At 40.0% G+C, this 21,665-nt stretch overlaps 1 protein-coding gene across 1 annotated transcript in view; it reads left to right on the forward strand.

Moving 5' to 3' along the window:
• The first annotated feature begins 963 nt into the window (after positions 1-963).
• LOC107291416 (cytochrome P450 2J2-like) overlaps positions 964-21,665 on the forward strand; it is a 28,410-nt gene continuing 7,708 nt past the window's right edge. Inside the window, exons 1-6 of the mRNA XM_015820411.1 lie at positions 964-1,137; positions 15,412-15,574; positions 15,755-15,904; positions 18,200-18,360; positions 18,932-19,108; positions 19,864-20,005. Of these exons, the coding sequence (XP_015675897.1) occupies positions 964-1,137; positions 15,412-15,574; positions 15,755-15,904; positions 18,200-18,360; positions 18,932-19,108; positions 19,864-20,005 (967 nt within the window). The remainder of the gene's footprint in view (positions 1,138-15,411; positions 15,575-15,754; positions 15,905-18,199; positions 18,361-18,931; positions 19,109-19,863; positions 20,006-21,665) is intronic.

A 21,665-nucleotide genomic window follows, 5' to 3' on the forward strand; every position in this document is an offset into this window, starting at 1 on the left:
GAGGGCAACTCTCCTTCAGGGGGGCTTCTGGAGAGGAGGGGGTCGCGGAGCGAGGCAAGGCTGGGGCAACGGCACGTGTGCCCACAGAGAGGGCTCCAAATGCCACCTCTGGCACCCGTGCCGTAGGTTCGCCACCACTGGCATAGATTAACTCCAAGGTCAACTTCAGACCAAAAATCAAGTAAGCAATACCCCAATCAAGAAACTGGCACAGAGCCATTAGTAAACAGCTCAGCCAAAGAATCCCTAAGACCGCCCCCCACCCACTCAGACAGGCAAGACACCAGAATATAAACTGACAGCAAACTCTACTCCTTACTAGCATTGATGATATTACCTGGATCAGAGGTCCCCAACCTTTTGGGCACCAGGGACTGGTTCCATGGAGAGAGGTTTTTTCCGCAGACCGGAGTGGGCATGGTTTTGTGTGTTGCCTGCACCCCATGGATGGGGCTTTGCTAGCTTGTGCAGACTGGTTGCTGGCATGCCACAGCCCGGTACCGGTCCATGGACCAAGGGTCGGGGACCCCTGACCTAGATAGGGTAATGAAACATCTGCAAGAAAACAAGCAAGCTCAAAGACCCCTCATTTCAACCCTGAGCTACAAATATTCTCCTTCATTAGTTGTACATAAACAATATGACTGATAATTGATCACCTGCATGGCCAGGGCTGGGTTAGAGTGACCTTTGGTATTAAACATCTCATCAAATTTTTCTCTCACCTCTTTAGTAATTAATTTTATCTCAAACATCCATAGACAATCACATTCCTGGGCTTCTTGATTGAGGTGTCAGAAGGTATCTTAATAAGTAGAGATATATAAAGGCTGATGGTAGCAGAACAACAAAGAGAAAGAAGGAACAATATCTCAGAAGAAACCAAGGAACTGATAGAGAAGACGTTTCTCCCCAAAGGTGATACAGCAGGCATCCAAAATTAGAGAGTGAGAAGGCAGAATAATGTTGCAACAACTTTTATTTTGGATCATTAAGATTCCATACACGATTCTTAGCTTTTTGAAAAAGTTCTGCTTACGCGAACGCAAACGCTATCCACCAGGACCTTTTCGGCTTCCTTTCATAGGAAGTCTGTGGCGGCTTGGGATTCGTTTGTCGGAGAAGACTTTCAGAAAGGTATGTTTTTTTCTAAATACTTGCTCCATCAAGAAGCAGAGGAGAAGGAGGTGCAAAGCTTTAGAAAGAAAGAATTATTTCCATAGATTCCATGTAGATACTACCTTTCTATAATAAAGTACTAAAGGTACCAATGAGTCATAAGAAAAATCATATAGAAAAGAATCGGAACCAATCGGTTCAATACTTATCCATTTCAAAAAGGCTGTCTAAAATGAAAGATTGAATGTTAGAAAACAGCACGATGAAGAGAATGCATGATGGCATAATTAGAGAAGAGATGGACTAGTCTTCACTGGGCATGTTCCTAGCAGAATTATAGAGAGCTGTCTGTCTGGTATATCTGGATTCTACACTCTGCAGAGGACTGGATTCAGGAGCTGATCTGACACAGTTTATGAAAGAGTGGATTTCATAGGCTGGGCTTTCCCTGATATCTGAAAAAATAAAATTATTCAGAAAGGGAGTCTTATTCCTAGCACTGAGAGGAGTTTGAGAATGGAACCGAGGGAGATGGTGACCTTTCTAGTGGATATTCTTGGAGCAGCTATTGGGGATATTGAAATTATTTTTCTTGGATTAAGTAGGGAATGAGATGTGATGCCCTCACTTTCCAACTTCACATGGCTGAGTCTGCATAATGTGCTATGTTATCCTTCCCTCAAATAAATAATTGAATGGGCAGACTTCTCATGAAAATGGCTAAGTTTTTCCTTTTTTCCCCTTTTTATTTTGCTGTTATAAATCTTTATAACAAGATAATGATGAAATGTGAGTAATATAATATAGTGTAATGTTATTAGAATAGACTAGAATAGAATAGAATAGAATAGAATAGAATAGAATAGAATAGAATAGAATAGAATAGAATTCCTCAGCCAGCCTCCATTTTGTTTGTTAGATTTAAGACAGGGGTCTTCAAACTTGGCCCTTTTATGACTTGTGGACTTCAAATCCCAGAATTCCTCAGCCAGCACCACTGGCTGAGGAACTCTGGGAGTTGAAGTCCACAAGGCATAAAAGGGCCAAGTTTGAAGACCCCTGGTCTAGGTTATATCATATTGATTGAGATTGTTTTAATTTATATACAGTATATTTAATTACAACCCTAATGGTGTTGGATTGTAGAGAGTTCTCTATGAAAATCATCCTTCATGTTCAAATATTTGTGTCTGAATACAGCTTTGTTCTGGATTCATTTGCCATTCCAGTAACAACAGCATTGCTAAGTTATAAGCTGCCAGCCCCATTTTATCTTTGTCTAAAAACTTATGCAAATCCAGCCATGGTGCCAATAGCAGCTATTCTATTAATTTAAAATTCATGATTTGAATAAAGAAATTGAAATATAGTTTTTTTAACAAAAAATAGATGATGATGATGAAGGTGATGATCTGCTTTTGTGAACTGAAGCTTCTTTATAAGAGATAAAAATGTATTATTTACAGTAAGAGAAAATAAAATATATTTACTGGTAATGTTCACTATAATACCCCTTTGTAGTGAAGGACTGTATTTACACCATATGGTTAACTACAATAGTTAAAATCCTAAGAAGTGTATTCACAAAACTTTCTTTAGATTGTTGCTGTTATTGTTTTGATTTAGTATGTTTTCATAAATCCAACTGTAAGAAAATGAGGCAATTCAGTAAGCAGAATAAATGTTTGGGGTCAATGTAGTCAAAGTGTAGCTACACCAGGCACTGTACATTTAGAGAGAAAAATGTTATTTTTCCTTCCATCACCACCATTCCCAACTTTCTCTCCAATCACTTTTCACATGCGGTGACTTGATAGATAACCTTGGGGAAATGTAGACTTTAAGAAGGGAAGGAGGGAAGGGAGGGAAGTTTTTCAGCTATGTTTACAGAGACTGAATATGGTTTTACTGATTTTACACAATGTAGCAATACTCTTGTTACTGCAGGATTTCTTAAAATAGTAATTAAATCTTAAAATGGTAGATAAACAGGTCTCTGGACTTACTCTCCAAAGGTGCTTCAAAATATCCTGTACATTCATAGGAAATCAAACCCAAAGTGTTGTACAACTGAAATAAATAGTAGTTAAAGTGCTGGTCCAAAAGTTGAGAAACCAGAAGTTCCAGCCCTTCCTTAGGCACAGAGGACATCTGATGACTTTGCACCAATCACTTTCTGTCTTGTCCAAACTTAGCTTACGTGCTTATTGTGATAAAAACATTGGTTTGAATTGTACACAATAAAAGTGGGGTGTACATTAATCAAACGAATGCATTGGCTCAGAATTTTATCTGACTACACTGCTCTTTTATACTATCATTCTATTGGACCCAATACATGGGTTTTGATTGATATGCTACGGCAGTAGAACTAAAAGCATCTCTTCCTGAGAATAAATGATGTGATTTGATTTGTTTTTGCCACAGATAATGCAAGAGGCTCTCCTATATTCCAAGTTTTAAGGGATCTGGCAATAGCAATAGAAATGCCGGATATTATGTTTTCTTAGGAGCTTATTAAAGGGATTGATATCTTTGTAAGATCATCAGTGGCCTGACTTCTGGGCCAATCAGATTTTAGGGCAGTTTTTAAAAGCAGGATTTTAAAGAGAGGCTTAAAAGATCATTAGGTTTTATCACCTGTGACTTCACCACCACCACCAACTACAACAGCAGCAGCAACAGAGACTACACATATATATTAATCAGTTCATTTCATTTTGTGCATTGCCACTATTATTAAGATAATAACCATTCTTATATCACATGTATTCCACATACTGCTGATATCCTTGTTTACAATTCTTCTATTTCCTCAACAATTGGTTCACTATCTCAGAAAACTATTCCATGCATCTAGTGAAGCAAGTTATAATCTCTGACAAATTATGCTACAATGGTTGTGGGAGACATTTATAGATTTTGACTGTTAATAGAGACCAAAGCTTTATGCAGCAGCAGGATCTGTTATAAAGTAAAATTGTGTAATTAGCAGTAATATCTGTTTTAAAAAATCTGACAACTTGATATTTTAGTGCACAGATCCCAACCATTATAGAGAATGGGCAAAAGTGGAATCTGAACTTCCTGAGCTACATATTAAATCAGCTTGCTTAACCAATTTACCATCCTAGGTGATTAACAAATAAATACAACGAAGAGAACCAGCCAAATAATTTCTCAATATCCATCCAAAGTAACTGTCTTAAAAAATAAAAAATAAGTAAAAAAAATAAAAGTAAAAATATAATTAAGCAAACTGATAAATAGCCAAAACATGACCCCCCAATTGAGTGCTGAGCCCCCAGTGACGGGGGGGGGGAACTATTTCCAATGGCTTCCAGATCGGCAGGGATGATGGAGCTGCCTCCAGTTCCCACTTCATGGACTGTGGCACACAGAATAACCCCTCAAGTGAAAAGTACATACAGACATGCACACACAAACTCATGAGAGCTTTCGGGTTTACAGGATTTTATTCAAAATGCAGCAACCTCACTTCTTGTGATTGTTTTTTGTTGTTGTTGTTGTTTTGCTATTTCTTAACCCAGCAAAACAAAACAGGTTTTCCATCCAGGCAGAGCTTTCATCAAGTTATCTTAACTAAACATGCCACATTCCTTTCTCTCTTTTCTCCCTTCTTTCTTACTGATAAATAGCCACAAAGCACCAATTAAAAACATAAAACAACATTGAACCAACAAGTAATATAGTTCACTGGTGGGATTCAAATATGTTAACAACCAGTTCTCTGTGTGGATGTCGCTTCCGGAAGTCCATTCTGGGCCTGGGCAACAAAATATTAGCCACCGGTTCTGCCGAAGTGGTGCGAAATGGCTGAATCCCACCACTGATATAGTTGTCAGAAATTGTAAAGCAATATTTCTTTTCGACAATCAAAGCAAGGATCCCTTTTTCTGGAAAAGTCTATCTTTTCATGTATGCAATCTAGAACATTGGCTAAATCTGAACCAATTTGTACTTCTATTCTGTATTCCTAGTTTGTACTTAGAAATAAATAAAGAGCATAATTGCATGGGTTGACCTTTTCCCCCTTTGGGCTGCAAGTTGTTTTCTCTGGTTGGCTGGATATGATGTCCCTCTGTTTCTTGGCTTCCCAGAAATAGGACAGGATATATTTGTCCCATGTGGTCTTTGGACTCTCTTTTCACAATCAACTCAAAGGTTTTGTCTTAGCCCATCCTAGAAATAGTAACAGTCAACAGCCAATTTTGTTTAGAAGCCATACTGTCTGCCATCTAAAGCACTGACATTGCTTCTCCTTCTTTCCATATAACTTTTATTTACATCACCAGATTTCTCCTCCTTCTCAGCTCACCCTTTTTTCTTAGGGTATAGGGTACAAAAACGTGTTATCTCCCCCATGTTAGAAAGAACAATAAATCTATCTGGATGTATATGTGATCAGTTAACCTAGAGCCATTGGTAATTGTATGTTATCACACATACATATACAAATAACACGAAAAACTAATGTGGACCCTAAAAACAGATGTCCTTAGAATACAAACAAAGGTCCATTATCTCTTATTACAGATTGGGGTAGTTGAATGTGATGCATCTATTTATATTTTCTAATACTAAAACTAGAACTGTTGTCATCTTTCTGTTGTACTTTCTCCCACTTCTGGAGTAATAAACAACTTACCAACAACTTTTGTCTTCTCTGGAACAATTATAAATTATGAGCTCTCTGATAGTCTATTAGTCAAGGATTATCCAGGGCTAGGATAGGAATGAACCCAGCAAATATTAAAGAGTTTTGCAGTACTGTGGTTGGGATGGGTCTAGGACAGTGGTGGCGAATCTATGGCACACGTGCCAGAGGCGGCACGCGGAGCCCTCTCTGTGGGCACGCGCCATCGCCCCAGCACATGTGGTCTCTAAAGGTTTGCCATCACTGGCCTAAGGCCAGCCAGCCTGGAGCCACCATTGGGGAGCCCACCATCCCACCCGCCAGAGATCCCCTGGATCTCCCCCAACCCTGCCTGGCTCCCACAGGTGTCCCTCCCCATAAGCAACATCGAGGTGGCCATGCCCACCCCGGCCATCCTCACCCAATCTGCTATGACTACTGCAGCCACACCCATCCAGTGGCCACACCCACCCAGTCTGCCAAGCCCACTGTAGCTGCGCCCACCGAGTGGGCCCACCCACCTGGCACCCAGCGATACATAAGTGGGTTTTGGGTTGCAGTTTGAGCACTCAGTCTCTAAAAGGTTTGCCATCACTGGTCTAGGACAATTCGCCATGACCAACTCACCTTGGGCAGCTCGCCACAGGACAACTCACTGCAGAACAATTCAACACTGTATTAATCATTTCATTCAGTTCTTTTATTATTGATGAGCACAGTTTTGTCTTAAATTATTGTAACTTTTGTATTTCTGGATTGACTTTCTTTATTACTGACCACCGTTCTGTTGAAATTAATTTAGCTTTTGTATTTGTTGAATTGTCCTCTGGTGAGTTATCCCACAGCGAATTGTCTTCCAGAAAGTTGGCCATGGCAATTTGGCCATGGAGAGTTGTCCCATTCTGGGTTGGGATACAAAGAGGTCTTGTAAAAATTGGTCTGTTTTATTTATTATTTAATATTATTGTAAACCACCTATGATTATCTAGGTGAATTTTCCACTGTAGCTATTAGAACATTCATTGATGCCTGTAAAAGGGAATTGGCCAAGAGTCTCAGCATGGTTTCTCTTGAGTAGCCTCATTCTGTTGGCTAATCCTAGGAAGTATCCCTGGTGTAATGAGAACCTCCATGAGATTAAGCAAGAGAAGAAATGCCTATAGAATATTGAAGAGAAATGAAAAATAAATTTAAGTACTCATTCAAACATATATAATATCTGAGTCTATACTATAATGGTTAGAGCAGTGACAGAATGACATATGCATACTTCTCTATCCTTATTGCACCAGAAGCTGACCCTCAGGCAGCCTTCTTCAAAGTTGCCCATTGCCTCTTAGGAAATACCAAGATGGTATTGATGCCATCTGATTGATGTGCCCAATATGCCATCTGATTGATGTGCCCAATTAATACAACACTTAAGTGTTTAGCAAGTTGAAATAATAATGACTCTTTGTACACACAACGTGATATAGTGCCTGAAGCAATGTTTGGAGTTGAAACATGTGATAATTCTTTTGCCATCTGGACTCTGATTAAGTCAAAAGAGTGCATTGGTTCCTCTGGTCAATGACCTGCATTGTGATCTGGTTATAGGAAGTGCACCACCCTTATTTTATTAGGCGCATGATGTTCCGATCATTTTACTCCTACCTGAGTAATCAGTACCAGTTGGTGACAATGGGGGAAGAGAAATTGGCTTGGTGACTCCTCATTTGCAGAATCCTGACGGATTCCATGGTTTCCCTCTGAACACAAAATCTATCTCTTTAGTAGATACTCAGTTACATATTTCTAACCTGGCGCAATCCAGTTATGCTGTGTAAGTTTTGAACCAGTGTTTGGAGGCTCTCCATTTCTGTACTGGGACTGAAAAATCAGAAATTGTGGTCAAATTAATTTGAATTTCTGTTTATACAGAAGGGATTGTTGTAAATAACTTTTAAAAATGTGATGCTCCCCTCCCTCAAAGAAAGAAGTAGCAACTTGGGGGGGTCTTCCTTGTTTCATGGTTTATTGATAGATTGATGGAAGTTGTGACCAGTGAGTCTTTGCCCAGATTTGGGTGATGTACTAATTATGACCCGGTTGGTATGACACTTTAGCCTGTGATGGAATATGGATTTGGTTGAAAAACTGGGAAGGGCATCTCAGAAGGAATATCCAAGTCCTGAGAAAATAGAACACATCTTGCCTGTGATTATATTTGATGCAAGCTGAAGTAGAAAGGGGCATTATCAGGCTTTTCAGATTCTGTTGTCATGCCCTAACTCAGTGGTGGCGAACCTATGGCACGGGTGCCAGAGGCGGCACTCAGAGCCCTCTCTGTGGGCACGCATGCCGTCGCCCCAGTCCTAGGCCTTCAGCTGGGTTTTATAAAACCTTTTCACTTTAGGCCTCCATCGCCGTGTACAAAAAAAAAAAAGGTTCAATCAATCAGTTAATTTCAACTTCTCGCAGGGACAAAAAAGATCTTGCAAAGTTGGAATTGATTGATTGAACTTTTTAGTCCCACCCAGTCTGCCATTACCCCCGCAGCCATGCCCACCCAATGAACCACACCCACCCAATTGGCCACACCCAGCCAATGGGCCACACCCACCCGGCACCCAATGATGCATAAGTGGGTTTTGGGTTGCAGTTTGGGCACTCGGTCTCTAAAAGGTTCGCCATCACTGCCCTAACTGGTCTATTAATATTGGAATTTTTAGCCTCAGGAATATGTTATACATTATGATCATCATTACCATCTTAGGTTTCTATTGCTGTGTATGATGTTTTGTTGATTTTAATTTTCTGTATGTTACCTAGGTCATGGTTATGCTAAAACTATATTTAAACAAATAAACAAGTCAAAACTGCTGTTTCTTGACTTGGATATCTTTGAAAAGATGACGTAAATCACAGTGACTAAAGCTCTTATCACCACCCACATGAATTATTGCAACTTATTCTATGTTAGGCTCCATTTGCAGATTACCTGGAAACAACACAACATACTTAAGCCTCCTGCTTACATCCTGATTGTACTTTGTGATTTAATATGTTGCTCAAGCCAGGCTTTAGTTATTTCATGTGTTGAACAAATCTAGAACAGGGATTAATTTAATATCAACTTCAATGTATTAAGAGTCCTGAATGTACCGGGATGTAGGGTACTTATATAAGCTAACAGTCAGATTATAATTTATTTTTTTGGTCCAGAACAACGCAATGCAAAACATCTACACTGTTGCCAGAAACCGTCCGGGTGGCAATCACCAAGAACCAAGGAAGTCCTTTTTATTTATTTATTTATTTATTTATTATTTAAATTTATATACCGCCCTATCTCCCTTACGGGACTCAGGGCGGTGAACAGGCAATAATAAAAATCACAATAAATATTGAATAAAATATTGAATAAAAAGCCTTCTCTAAAATACCCCTTATAAAACCCCTAGCAAAGCCCAATCAAAACTACGCCAGGCCGGCCGCATGGAATAGATGGGTTTTCCAGGCTCGGCGGAAGAGGCGCAGGTCCGTAGTTGTACGTAGGTCGGGGGGTAGGTCATTCCAGAGGGCAGGAGCTGCCACAGAGAAGGCTCTCCCCCTGGGGGTCGCCAGCCGGCATTGACTGGCCGACGGCACCCTAAGGAGGCCCTCTCTGTGGGAGCGGACTGGTCGAAGGGAGGTATTTGGTAGGAGGCGGTCTTGNTAACCTTTCTTTGTAGGACTTAATTTCTGCTCTCCTGAGCAGCCTCATTTCCATATTCACACAGTTCTCCTCCTATACCTGATTTAATATGATGTTCTAAACCAGGGGTAGTCAACCTTGGCTCTGGCACAGAGCTGGCACAGCTGGCTCAGGAATTCTGGGAGTTGAAGTCCACGAGTCATAAAAGAGCCAAGGTTGACTACCCCTGTTTAAATCTAAACCTTGCTGTAATGTACTGAGTGAATTTATGGAGCAGATTACTAAAAGCTGTGCAGGGACCGTTAGCAGACCACATGGTCTGCTAGCTAGACTACAAGGCTGATCAGTCTACAAGGCTGATTATTATGCATTTGAGTGGGAAAATACGGTGCATTCATTGGCTGACACCACCCCAAGCTGAATGTATAAATAGGGGCGGAGCCATCTTTGTTCAGGTTCTGTTTTGTCTTCAATAAAGAAGTACCTGTTTATTACTCCTGCCTCTTCAATGCTGAACCCAGCAGAAAATAGAACACTTGCAATGACCCCCCCACAGTGAGTCATTATTGTGTCTCCATAACAAGTCTATGCTGAAAACACTAGAACTAAACCCATTCTGTTGCATTTTCAATTATTTACGTTAAGTCAGGATGGGCTGATGAATTTCATGGCTTCACACTCTCTATTTTGACCAGCTGACCAATCCCTTAAAAAATAAATTACAGGGGCTTTGGAATCAAGGGTTCTGAGCATTTCTGCAACTCAAAAAAGACTGAGGGGTACTGAACAGATCAGGGGCCAGTCTAAAGTGGTTCTCCAGAAACCAGAAGGATATATTGGAGCTACAATATTGCTACCATGGAGTACATCATGTTAGGCCACCACCTTGATGCACATCAGCACCCCCATTGCTTGCACAGAGTATCTTGAGTTGGCATATTAGGGAAAACATAAGAATGTGACACCTTAAGTTGCTATCTCAGCTGAGAGAGGACACTGAGAAACAAAAAGATACAGGCAGAACTGTGTTTAGTAAATGGGTAGTGGGTTTTTTTACCTTAGTATAAGAAGGCCAGGGCTTTTTTTGTCATAGAACGCCCAGAACGGAGTTCCGGCACCTTTTTGGGATGGAACTTTGTAGGGTAGGCAAGGCAGGTTGTATGACGTGTGTGAGTTCTGGCACCTTTTTTTTTTTACAAAAAAGCACTGAAGAAGGCAATGTGGATTTGCCCTTAATTCCTGGCCTTATCACCATTCCCCATTGTCCTTCTCTGAACCTCTTACATGAATCCTTCTCAAAGTATTGGGTCCGCAATCAGACATATTTGGAGCAGAGCATGGCTAATGGGGAACTGTTTGTTTAACTTTTTCTTTTTTCCACGTCTTACTGGCAAGCTATCTAATCTGGTAGTTTCCCAAGAATTCAGAAATATAGTTGAAAAAATTCTTCATCCCTGTTGTTCAGGAATTCTGAAAATGGTAGTCCCAACCCATCTAGAAGGAAGCAGTGGGAAACGATGGTATATGTATGGTAAGAATAGCTTTGCTTACTTTCACAGTGTAAACTTCAGAAATCCTAAACTACTAACTAGGCTCATATATTGCATTAAGGCCTTATTTGCTTTAGTGTTTTACTGAATAATTATAGAAACAGCAGTCTGGGCTATCCCAAGTGCAATACATTGCATTATGATTTAATGTAATGTATGAATTCAAATTCTCACTTAGGCTGCCACTATTATGTGGAAACCACCCTTAAGAAACTCAGTGGGACTTATTTTTCTTTGGGTCATGAGTGCTACCTCAGCCCAATAAGTAGCAGAATGTATGTTCTCATCTGACTCAGTAAACTATATTAACCTTACTTAATACTTGCACAACATAAGTCACTACAAAAACATTACCCAAAGATAACAATCTCAGAGTGTTGTGCCAATGAATCTTCTATGCCAGGCATGCCAAACTTCTGACGTCGCACGATGTATCGCACCTTTTTTTCTATTGCTGGCAATGGGGTAGGCATGGTTTCGGCATGATGCATCCAGCCCGTGGGCCGGCAGTTTGGCATGCCTGTTCTATGCCTTTACTTGAGCTAGTTAATCATGCCGTATAAGCACAGCTTATATATGTGACTCAAGTCATCATTGTCTTTATCATACCCAGAAACTATGTTAAAGTTGCATTGCAATTATCTATTCTAGAAACATCATTTTAAATGGCTTTGTTAAATAATTATTAAATATGACATTGCAATCTTCAGCTCAGGTTGTAAATAATCAGAGAATTTTTTGCAGTGAACTACAGCTTCAAACCAAACCAGTTGACTTATATCAGTGGTTCTCAACCTGTGGGTCGGGACCCCATTTGGGGTCGATTGACCATTTCACGGGGGTCGCCAAGCAAGGCTGTCCGCCATTTTTTTTGTCCGCCATTTTTTTGTCTGCCATTTTTTTTTCCTTTTCCGGCGGGTGCCTTACCTCCCTTAGGCTGGGCCAGCTGGTGGTCGGCCTGCTCCGTCTCTGCCGCTTGCCAGCTACGCCTCGGCCGGCGCAGGGGGCACGCATGCGCGGCGCTCCCGGGCAGGGAAAGTCCTCGACTTACGACCGGTTGGGTAGTCCTCGACTTACGACCGGTTTAGTCCTCGACTTACGACCGGTTGGGGTCGCGGCATTAAAAAGGTTGAGAACCACTGACTTATATGATATGTTTTTCTTAGTACATAAGAGAATTATGATAGGAAAGACAGGATTATGCAGCACCGTGGTTCCCAACCTTCCCAGCTCCATGGACTGGCAGCAGTGGTGGCAAGTGAAGGAAGGTGATGGTTTCACCTGTGCGCCTGCTGCTTGCGCAGATGGACTTTCCCAGGTAGTTCCCAAAGGGCCGCAGATTAGTACTGGTCTGCAGACCAGAGGCTGGGGACCCCTGATGCAACATGTTGCAAAGAAGTAATTCCCATGTTTTTTTGCTTTTGATGAGCTATTTCTTGGCATCTTTTTAACTACATTCTATGCTGTTTCTAATCTTCTAGAGAGCTTCAAAGTTTCAAATAGAAAAGACTATAGGTAGCTCAGAGTGGAACTGTGCAGTCTTTGGTGTTGTCTGAGCTTGGTTATTTGCTTGAAGACATGTTATTACCCAGCTGGGCATTGGTAGATGTATATGAGAAAGAGGGAGGGAGGAAGAGAGAGTGGATCTGAACTTTCTACAAAAAAGATCTCAGAAAATAGGTACATAGGTATAGAAGGGCAATCTTATTATCCAGCACAATGAATGGTACATTTCTAAACTTCTGGTTAATATTAAAGACTTCATGATTAAGGGTAAATAAAAAAACTTGCTCTTATTTTTATTTTTTAAATTTAAATGAATTGTTTTAAAGTTTATATATGTATTGATTATTATTATTATGTACGCTGTGTCACGGTAATGATTTAACAGCTAACCAGCTTATCTAATGTAAAATGTAAGATGTAATGATGGGAATGACTCAGCAGGGTCTGTGTTTCTTTAAGAGCATTTGTATAAAGGGAAGGCTCTGCTGATGTGTTCTTTCTTCTTCCATTTCCTGCTGTAATTGTGGTTTGTTGGATCCTGCTGTATTAGCACATATATGTATATTGTTCCTGGCATATGATATTGTAGATAGTGTAAGATAAACCACCATTTAATATAGACCACTGTTTACTGTATTTACTCCATGGTTATCTCACGCAATAAGACTGTGCACACTCTGACACGCTGCCCAGAGTCATTGTGTGAGATGAGCAACTATACAAATGTGATTAAATAAATAAATAAGAAATGAGGGGATCTCAATGGTACACCAACTTTTTTTAGGAGCTAAGATGGGCTACCAAGGGTTGCTTCTAGGAGATAAATGGAAGCAGCTTCAGCTTCTTGTGTCTCTTTATACCCATCTCAGCTGAAATCCTAAACCTAAGTCTTGCGAGAAGGAGAAGGGGAAGGGGAAGGGGAAGGAGAAGGAGAAGGAGAAGGAAGGAGAAGGAAGAAGAAGAAGAAGAAGAAGAAGAAGAAGAAGAAGAAGAAGAAGAAGAAGAAGAAGAAGAAGAAGAAGAAGAAGAAGAAGTAGTAGTAGTAGTAGTAGTAGTAGTAGTAGTAGTAGTAGTAGTAGTCCAGAAGGATTATCTACATATCCTTGTCAGTTCTTTTTTTATTTTATTGATACGTGTACAGAACTTTTCAGCCAAAAAGTGTCACTCAAGGCAACTGAGAAAAACTACAGTAAAATTAAAGAACACACATACACACACCTATTAACAGAGCCTTGAGACACATATTACCTTATTGACCAAAGTTTTGCCTGAATCACATTTTCTAATACTGATGGGACAATAACTGAGAAGAACACAGAGACATTGCGGAGAAAAAAAATTCTATTTTCCCCAAATGTATCTCCAGGAGTGTTGGAATGAAGAGAAGGGTCTATATAAATATATTTATGCTGTTTGTGATTATCTTTTCATAGTCAAGCTGAAAATTTATTTTTGCCACTCACTGTTGATTCTCCAAATGTACACCAGGACATCTTCATGCAAGAGAGTTCTTTCTTCAAAAAAGAACTGTTTATGGTTTCATGTTGTCTTAAAGAATGGGACATTTTTGCGGGTTCTATCAAGAAGTCCTCAATATCATACAACAACCCTTGTGCAGTTTGCAACAATTTTTGCATGAAAGATTCACACCAGCATGGTGATAACAAAGTAACTGAAATATCAAAACCATACAGGGGTGTCAAACTGCCGGCACACTGGCTGGATGCATCATGCCGAAACCGTGCCCACCCCATTGCCGGCAATGGAAAAAAAGTCGCGATGTCACGAGACGTCCTGTGACGTTATGAGTTTGACACCCCTGTACTAGAGGGACATTGCTTTTATTGCTGTGGCTTTGCAAGACCTTGTCCTTGATGTTCTTCATACCTGCTATGTCTAGTGAAGTAGCTCATGCAACGGATGGAAACTAACCAAGGAGAGAAGCAACATAGAACTAAGGAGAAACTTCCTGACAGTTAGAACAATTAAGTAGTGGAACAACCTGCTTCCAGAAGCGGTGAATGCTCCAACACTGGAAGTTTTTAAGAAGAGACTGGACAGCCATTTGTCCGAAATGGTGTAGGGTTTCCTGCCTGAGCAGGGGGTTGGACTGGATGACCTCGGAGGTCTTTCCCAACTTTTTTTTTATTATTATTATTATTATTATTATTATTATTATTATTATTATTATTATTATTATTATTATTATTATTATTATTTTCATCATCATCATCATCATCATCATCATCATCATCATCATCATCATCATTATTATTATTATTATTATTATTATTATTATTATTATTATTATTATTATTATTATTAGGTTGTGCTTCTTCTGAGCTTCAAATGCTTTCCACAAAATCAGCAATAGAGTTGGACTAGAAGGTCTCCAAATCTCTTCCAATTTTATTTTATTGAGTTTGGCACATTTTATGACAGCTGCAGCCATGAATAGTTTAGAACCCTCTGTGCTTGAAGCAATGGTCTGGGCATCATATAGTCCACTGTATCCAAGTCCTCCTCCAACCAATCAGAATGCTTCCCTCCTGAATTAAACTTTCTGTCTTAAAATAACACTACGTTGATCATCACAATAGAAACCACCTGCTCTCAGGAGATACTTATTTTGATTTTTTTTCTATCCTCTTCTATAAAGATTGAAATTCAATCATTCAGTATTCAGAAGCATAGTGTATTTCTAAACTGTTAAGTTGTAGTCTCGCTAGCTATTTCAAAATCCAGCACCAATGTTGGGAGTCACACTGGGCCATGGACTGAAGTTTCCCAAGCTTTGTATGTAAGAGAAGGAAAGGAAGATGAGAAGAGTAGAAGGTTTACTATTAAGCTGAAACTTTGTTAGAATAATATAAAACTTTTATCTTTTTTCCAAACTGCAGCTGGCAAAACAATATGGGAACATTTATTCTCTGTGGATAGGGAATCAACATGCTGTAATCCTCTCGGGATACAAAGCTGTGAAAGAAGGATTGATTGACAATTCGCAAGCCTTTGTTGATCGTCCACCCACACCTTTTCTTTCCGTTCTTACCAAAAACAGAGGTAAGCCATGGTCAAAGATGTAGGATATTACTGTGTTCTCCCTTGTTATACTGTACCACTCAAAACCAATAGGGCCAACTAACAGGGTTCGGTTTAAAGTATTTTCTAGGCTATCAACCCTAATACCTTCCTATTAATTTTAGTGAGCAATGATTTCTGATTTTTCTTTGGTGTCTTCAGGTATTGCCTTCTCACATGGTCATGTCTGGATGCAACAAAGACGCTTTAGTGTTATTACCATGAGGAAGCTGGGACTAGGGAAAAGGGGTCTGGAAACTCAAATCCAAGAGGAGGCTCAGCACCTGGTGGAATTCTTTACAAGTACAAAGGGTAAGTGATCATTTGAGGTGATGGTGGTTTGAATCTCATCTGCAAAATTCTTCCAATGTTCTCTCACTGTTCATTTATGACTATGCTCAGCACCTTCTATGGTGTTCCTAAGCCTTCCAACTTTCCTGTTTCATAGACTGATATTTTGAGGAAAGAAATAGCTTCCATCAGCGGATGTTCTCCTGAGATTTAATGTAATATTTTGAGAACTAGTAAAGCCATGAAATATTGTAACATTTATGAAATTATTGGTTGCAAAAGAAATAACAAAGCTTGTCAAAGGATTCGGGACAGATGGAGAAGAAACAAAAAGAGAGAGAGGAGGGGAAAGACTAGAGTAGAGTAGAGTAGAGTAGAGTAGAGTAGAGTAGAGTAGAGTAGAGTAGAGTAGAGTAGAGTAGAATAGAATAGAATAGAATAGAATAGAATAGAATAGAATAGAATAGAATAGAATAGAATAGAATAGAATAGAACCTTGGAGGTCTTCTAGTCCAGCCCCCTGCTCAAGCAGGAGAACCTATACCATCTCAGACAAGTGACTGTCTAGTCTCTTCTCAAAAATCTCCAGTGATGGAGCGCCCATGATTTCTGGTGGCAAGCTGTTCCACTGGTTAACTGTCCTCACTGTCAGGAAGTTTCTCCTTAATTCCAGGTTGCTTCTCTCTTTGGTCAGTTTCCAACCATTGCTTCTTGTCCTGCCCTCTGGTGCTTTGGTGAACAACCTGGCCCCCTCTGCCTTGTGGCAGCCCCTCAGATACTGGAACACTGCTATCATGTTTCCCCTGTTTCTTCTTTTCTTTAGACTAGCCAAACCCAAGTCCCACAGCCATTCTTTGTATGTTTTAGTCTCCAGGCCTTTGATCATCTTAGTTGCTCTTCTCTGAATTTTTTCCAAACTCTCAACATCTTTTTTGTGATATGGTGACCAAAATTGGCTGCAGTATTCTAGGTGTGGTCTTACTAGGGCTTTATAAAACGTTAATGATACTTCATGTGATCTTGATTCTGTGCCTCTGTTTATACAACCCAGGATTGTATTAGCTTTTTTGGTTGCTGCTGCACACTGCTGGCTCATGGTTAAGTGATCGTCCACTAGGACTCCAAGGTCCCTCTCATAGTCAAGAAAAAGAAAATACCACTCAAACATATAAATGAACCTGATGTTTCACGCAACATGCTGAAACATAAATTATCCAGTTCAATTTATAAATGTTATGCTAATCTCTCCATCATAATATTTAAATTCATATGTGCATACAAATATAGAAAGCGTGTTAGAAGAGATGATTCCAACATTTTAAACCTGACAGTTTTGTGATGTAATGGTTATTTAAGTGTAGTCCAGAACACACTTTCTTATTCTAAATGTATCCTTATGTCCAGAAAAATTATGGTTGTTCATCTAGCACTGTGTTCTATAGATGCTTAAAATATTCTCTCATGATCAAATGCATTCAGTTCAGAAGCAGTGTGTCCAAAAAAAATAATAATTAAATATTCTGTTTTTAAGATATATCACTCCTTCTTCAAGCACATAAAAGATAAACCAAAACAAGAGGTAATCCTGAATATTCTTGAAAAAAGCGTATTGACAGCCAAGGAATTTCTGATAGAGATATTATTCAAAGTTTTTTTTCTAAATTTGCAAGTTTTGCTGCAATGTATTAAAGCTGCATTCTCAACACTTAGGCTATATAATATTTATTATCTACTATACAGTTAGGCTATATAATAGACCAGTGGTGGCGAACCTATGGCACGGGTGCCAGAGGTGGCACTCGGAGCCCTCTCTGTGGGCACACGTGCCGTTGCCCCAGCCTTGCCTCCCCCCATGACCCCCTCCTCTCCAGCAGCCCCCCTGAAGGAGACTCGCCCTCGAGCGTGGCCCACACGGAGCAACGCAGCCAGGGACATGGCAGCCAGGCAGCGTAGACAAGACTCTGCCCTCACACCCCATCATGCAGTTGATGCTGCAGGGTGTGGGCAGAGAGTGTGGCCACCATAGCGCTGCTGGGCTGCCTGGGAGATCTGCGGCGGGCCCTGGAGGTGGTGAGTGGTCCTGTGGGCAGGTGGGGCGGGGGATGGGCAGAGCAGAGGCGGAGCAGGGAAGTGGAGCAGGGGCGGGGCCAGTTTTTGGGCACTCGGTCTCTAAAAGGTTCGCCATCACTGTAATAGACAGTAAGTAATAACCGCAAGTTTTTTTTGTTTATTTCAAGCAAGCTCAATCAGAGCATGTCGTTTTTTGGGTATTTACAGGATTAATGTGAAAATTAATAGTGATCCTTTCATTTTCAGGGCAGGCCTTTGATCCAGCAATACCCATCACAAATTCATTCTGCAACACTATCTGTGCTGCAGCTTTTGGATATAGGTTTTCCACTGATGACAAGGAGTTCCTGGAGTTGATAGAAGCGGTCAGGGTTACCTTAAAATTTGCAGGCAGCATATGTCATGCTGTGAGTATTAATACTTTTGCTGCTGTTCTGACTTTTCCCTTCCCAGCCTAATTAGTCAGTTCATAATTTACCACATTAACAGAAATTCACATTCACAACTTTTTCTTATTCATTTTTTTAATTTCAATGCAATATAAATGTTGCACACTGTCAAATTAGTTAATCTTTAAGCTAAAAGTTGGATGTTTTGCAGTAAAGGAGATAATGAGAAAGAATGTATCAGCATGAGGATTGTTGACAGAAGAAAATATTGTCCATGTGGCAATGTTTTCTCCAGGGAGATGCCATCCAAATGTGTCAAGGCTATAAACCGAAAGCTTGAGTTGTGTAATTTCAACATACATGAGTATGTACACATATATTGTACATAACTGATGAATGTGAGAATCTGTTGTTAAGAAACAAAACAATAGATTTCTCTTGTGGATTGACTCGATCTACCAAAAGGCTAAATTCCATGTAGTTAGGTTCAGGGAAATATGGTTGAAGTGGTAATCCATAGGAGTTGGCTCACTATCTATATGAAACAGCTGCCTGAGTTGCAACTAGATTTGCTTTGTTTTTTCTGTAGCTCTATGAAGTTTTCCCACATATCATGAAATATCTGCCAGGTCCTCACCAGACTGTCAAATCTGCATGTAAGAGAATTATTTCTTTTTCAAGGAAGCAGGTTAAACATCATAAGGAGAATCAGAATCTGCACGAGCCACAGGATTTTATTGATTTCTATTTGTTTCAAATAGAAAAAGTAAGTATTTGCATTATACGGGAATATTGATTTATGGGAAATCATTGCACTAGTCAGGTGCAAGAAACCAGAATGACGCTGATAATTGATCACAGCATTATGTTTATTGCTGCTCACCTGTTCACAAGAATCTCATCAGACTAACTGCACTATCTACAGCACAACCAGATAAGCACTTTGGGGTTCTCCATCACTTCCTCCCCTTCAGAGATTCCAGGCTAGCCAGTATCTTAACTCCTCTCCCCACTTGAGCTGCAGATTCCACCAATCACCCTTCCTATGTATTACTGAGGGTGTCATTTGTAGATCCACCTACAATTCATGTTCCCATACACATCCTCTTCATGACCTATTGTTACCTTCTGGGAGGGGGTTTCAGGGTATCCGAAGCAAGGTTCACAGTATAAAAATGACAATAAAGGTTATATCTTATCTTATCTTATCCACTGCCTTATTTACAATTAAGCCTTTCACCAAGTTCCTTCTCCAAGGTCCTGGAATAATGTAAGCAGTCATGTGATAGGAGCCACTTGTCCTTTCTGGCTTGCTAACTAACAAGCCAGAAATAACAAGAAGCTACTGAAAGCAGAAGAGCTAATATTAGGCATTTTTGATATCCAAAAGGAAACAAGAGTATTCATGGACACTAGGAGATTCAGTCTTAATCATTTTAGAGAAGAAAAATTTGAAAAATATGAGCAATAAAAGATACATGTTTATAAATACCATTTTGCCATGCTTACTGTTAAACACAGAGCAAGGACCATCCCAATTCTACCTATAATGAAGACCAATTGACTCATTGCATTTTTGACCTCTTTGTTGCTGGGACAGATACAACTTCATCTTCTCTGAAATGGGCATTGCTGGTAATGGCAAATCATCTGGATGTTCAAGGTGAGATAAATTACTGCATTGCTGATAGTAAAATGGGGTTTATAGAATACTTCAATATTGTCATACTAAGTTGCTTTCTAATACAGCAAGTCCTTGACTTACAACCACAAATGGGACCAAATTCTTAGTCATCGTGCAAAGCAGTATTAAGCAAGATGCCCCTATGACTATTTTGTTCAGTGGCCACAATCCTGGGACTTCCAGTTGTGGTTGTTAAGTGATCTCCTGGTTAATTAAGGCGATGAAGTGAAAGTGCCATCTGCCAAACAATTTCAGCTCTATTGACCTGGCCCTTCGGCTGCACGGGACAAATAGCCACCAGCCAGTCGGATGGCAGGCAGAAGCAATGGTGCTTGCGGGGGCAGCATGCAATGGGCAATGGTTGATCACAGGGGCTGGGGGGGGGGGGGGCTGCTGCTGCTCCATATGTTTTTCTTAAAGAGGAAGTGTGTTAAACCAATGCAATGTTCACAGAGCATTACCAGCATCTGTGTGAATAGAATACGGAGACTCTTTTCTCCCCTCCACCTGTTGTGCAGCACAGAATGTGTTAAAGCCTTCTTCCAATCTTCTCTGCTTGGGATGGGGGGCTGCAAGGGGGAGACACACATACACACACAAACACGCACACAAACCTGCCTCCTGGCAAATTAAACTTTTTATGGGGGACAGAAATATACCAACAGTAGTTGCTCCAATACAGGAACTGGCAAAGCCCAGGAAAAGATAACTTGCTGTTGTGACCTTCAATATCTTAATAACAGAGGACAGCTGTGACAAAAAAAGAAAATATTTTGGGCTACCTACAAAGTGAGAATTATAAACTTTAGAAAAAAATTGACCTTTCTGGATTACAAATATCTATTCAACTGTGACTCTAAAGCTGTCTGCAGAGAAAGGAAAACCTTGATTTTTGGCTATCATGGAAAACCAGAGATCTGCAGAAAGAATATATCAAGAAAAAACAAACACTTTCCAGGAGGAGATGTATGCTATGTTGCAACTAATTCAAACAACAATGATCTCAAACCATGAGGAAATTAAAAATAACTTTGAAAATATAAATGAATACATTTCTAATTTAACTTTACAACAAAAAAACTCTAAGAAAATAAAAATAGAGAGCGAGCAGATAAAACAAACAATTGAATAAATAACCAGAGGAAAGAGATTTAAAAATGGAAACTAACAATAGAAGGAAGTATGACATAACCCAGGTGGAAAAAAACTTGCAGGAAACGTTGGACATGGAAAAGATAACATACTCTAAAATCACAAAATAAGTCTGAGGACAAGAAAAAAGATTTGTCAAAATGGATTACAGAGCTGTCAGGAGAACTACAAGAACTTGAGAGACAAAAAAATGATAAGAGAAATTAAGAGAGAAAGAAAGGAAAAGATTTTCAATGAAGGCGAAACCTTCCCATAAAAACATCTTACTTGATTTGCTTTTTGTGCCTACAACAACATCTGCAAGACTAGTTTAACAAAGAGAAGGACGAGAGGGGACATGACAGCAGTGTTCCAGTATCTCAGGGGCTGCCACAAAGAAGAGGAAGTCAAGCTATTTTCCAAAGCACCTGAAGGCAGGACAAGGAGCAACGGGTGGAAGCTAACCAAAGAGAGAAGCAACCTAGAACTAAGGAGAAACTTCCTGATG

Source organism: Protobothrops mucrosquamatus, unplaced genomic scaffold (genome assembly GCF_001527695.2).
Source record: "Protobothrops mucrosquamatus isolate PMUCROS unplaced genomic scaffold, P.Mucros_1.0 scaffold1126, whole genome shotgun sequence".
In the NCBI taxonomy this organism is placed as follows: Eukaryota; Metazoa; Chordata; class Lepidosauria; order Squamata; family Viperidae; genus Protobothrops; species Protobothrops mucrosquamatus.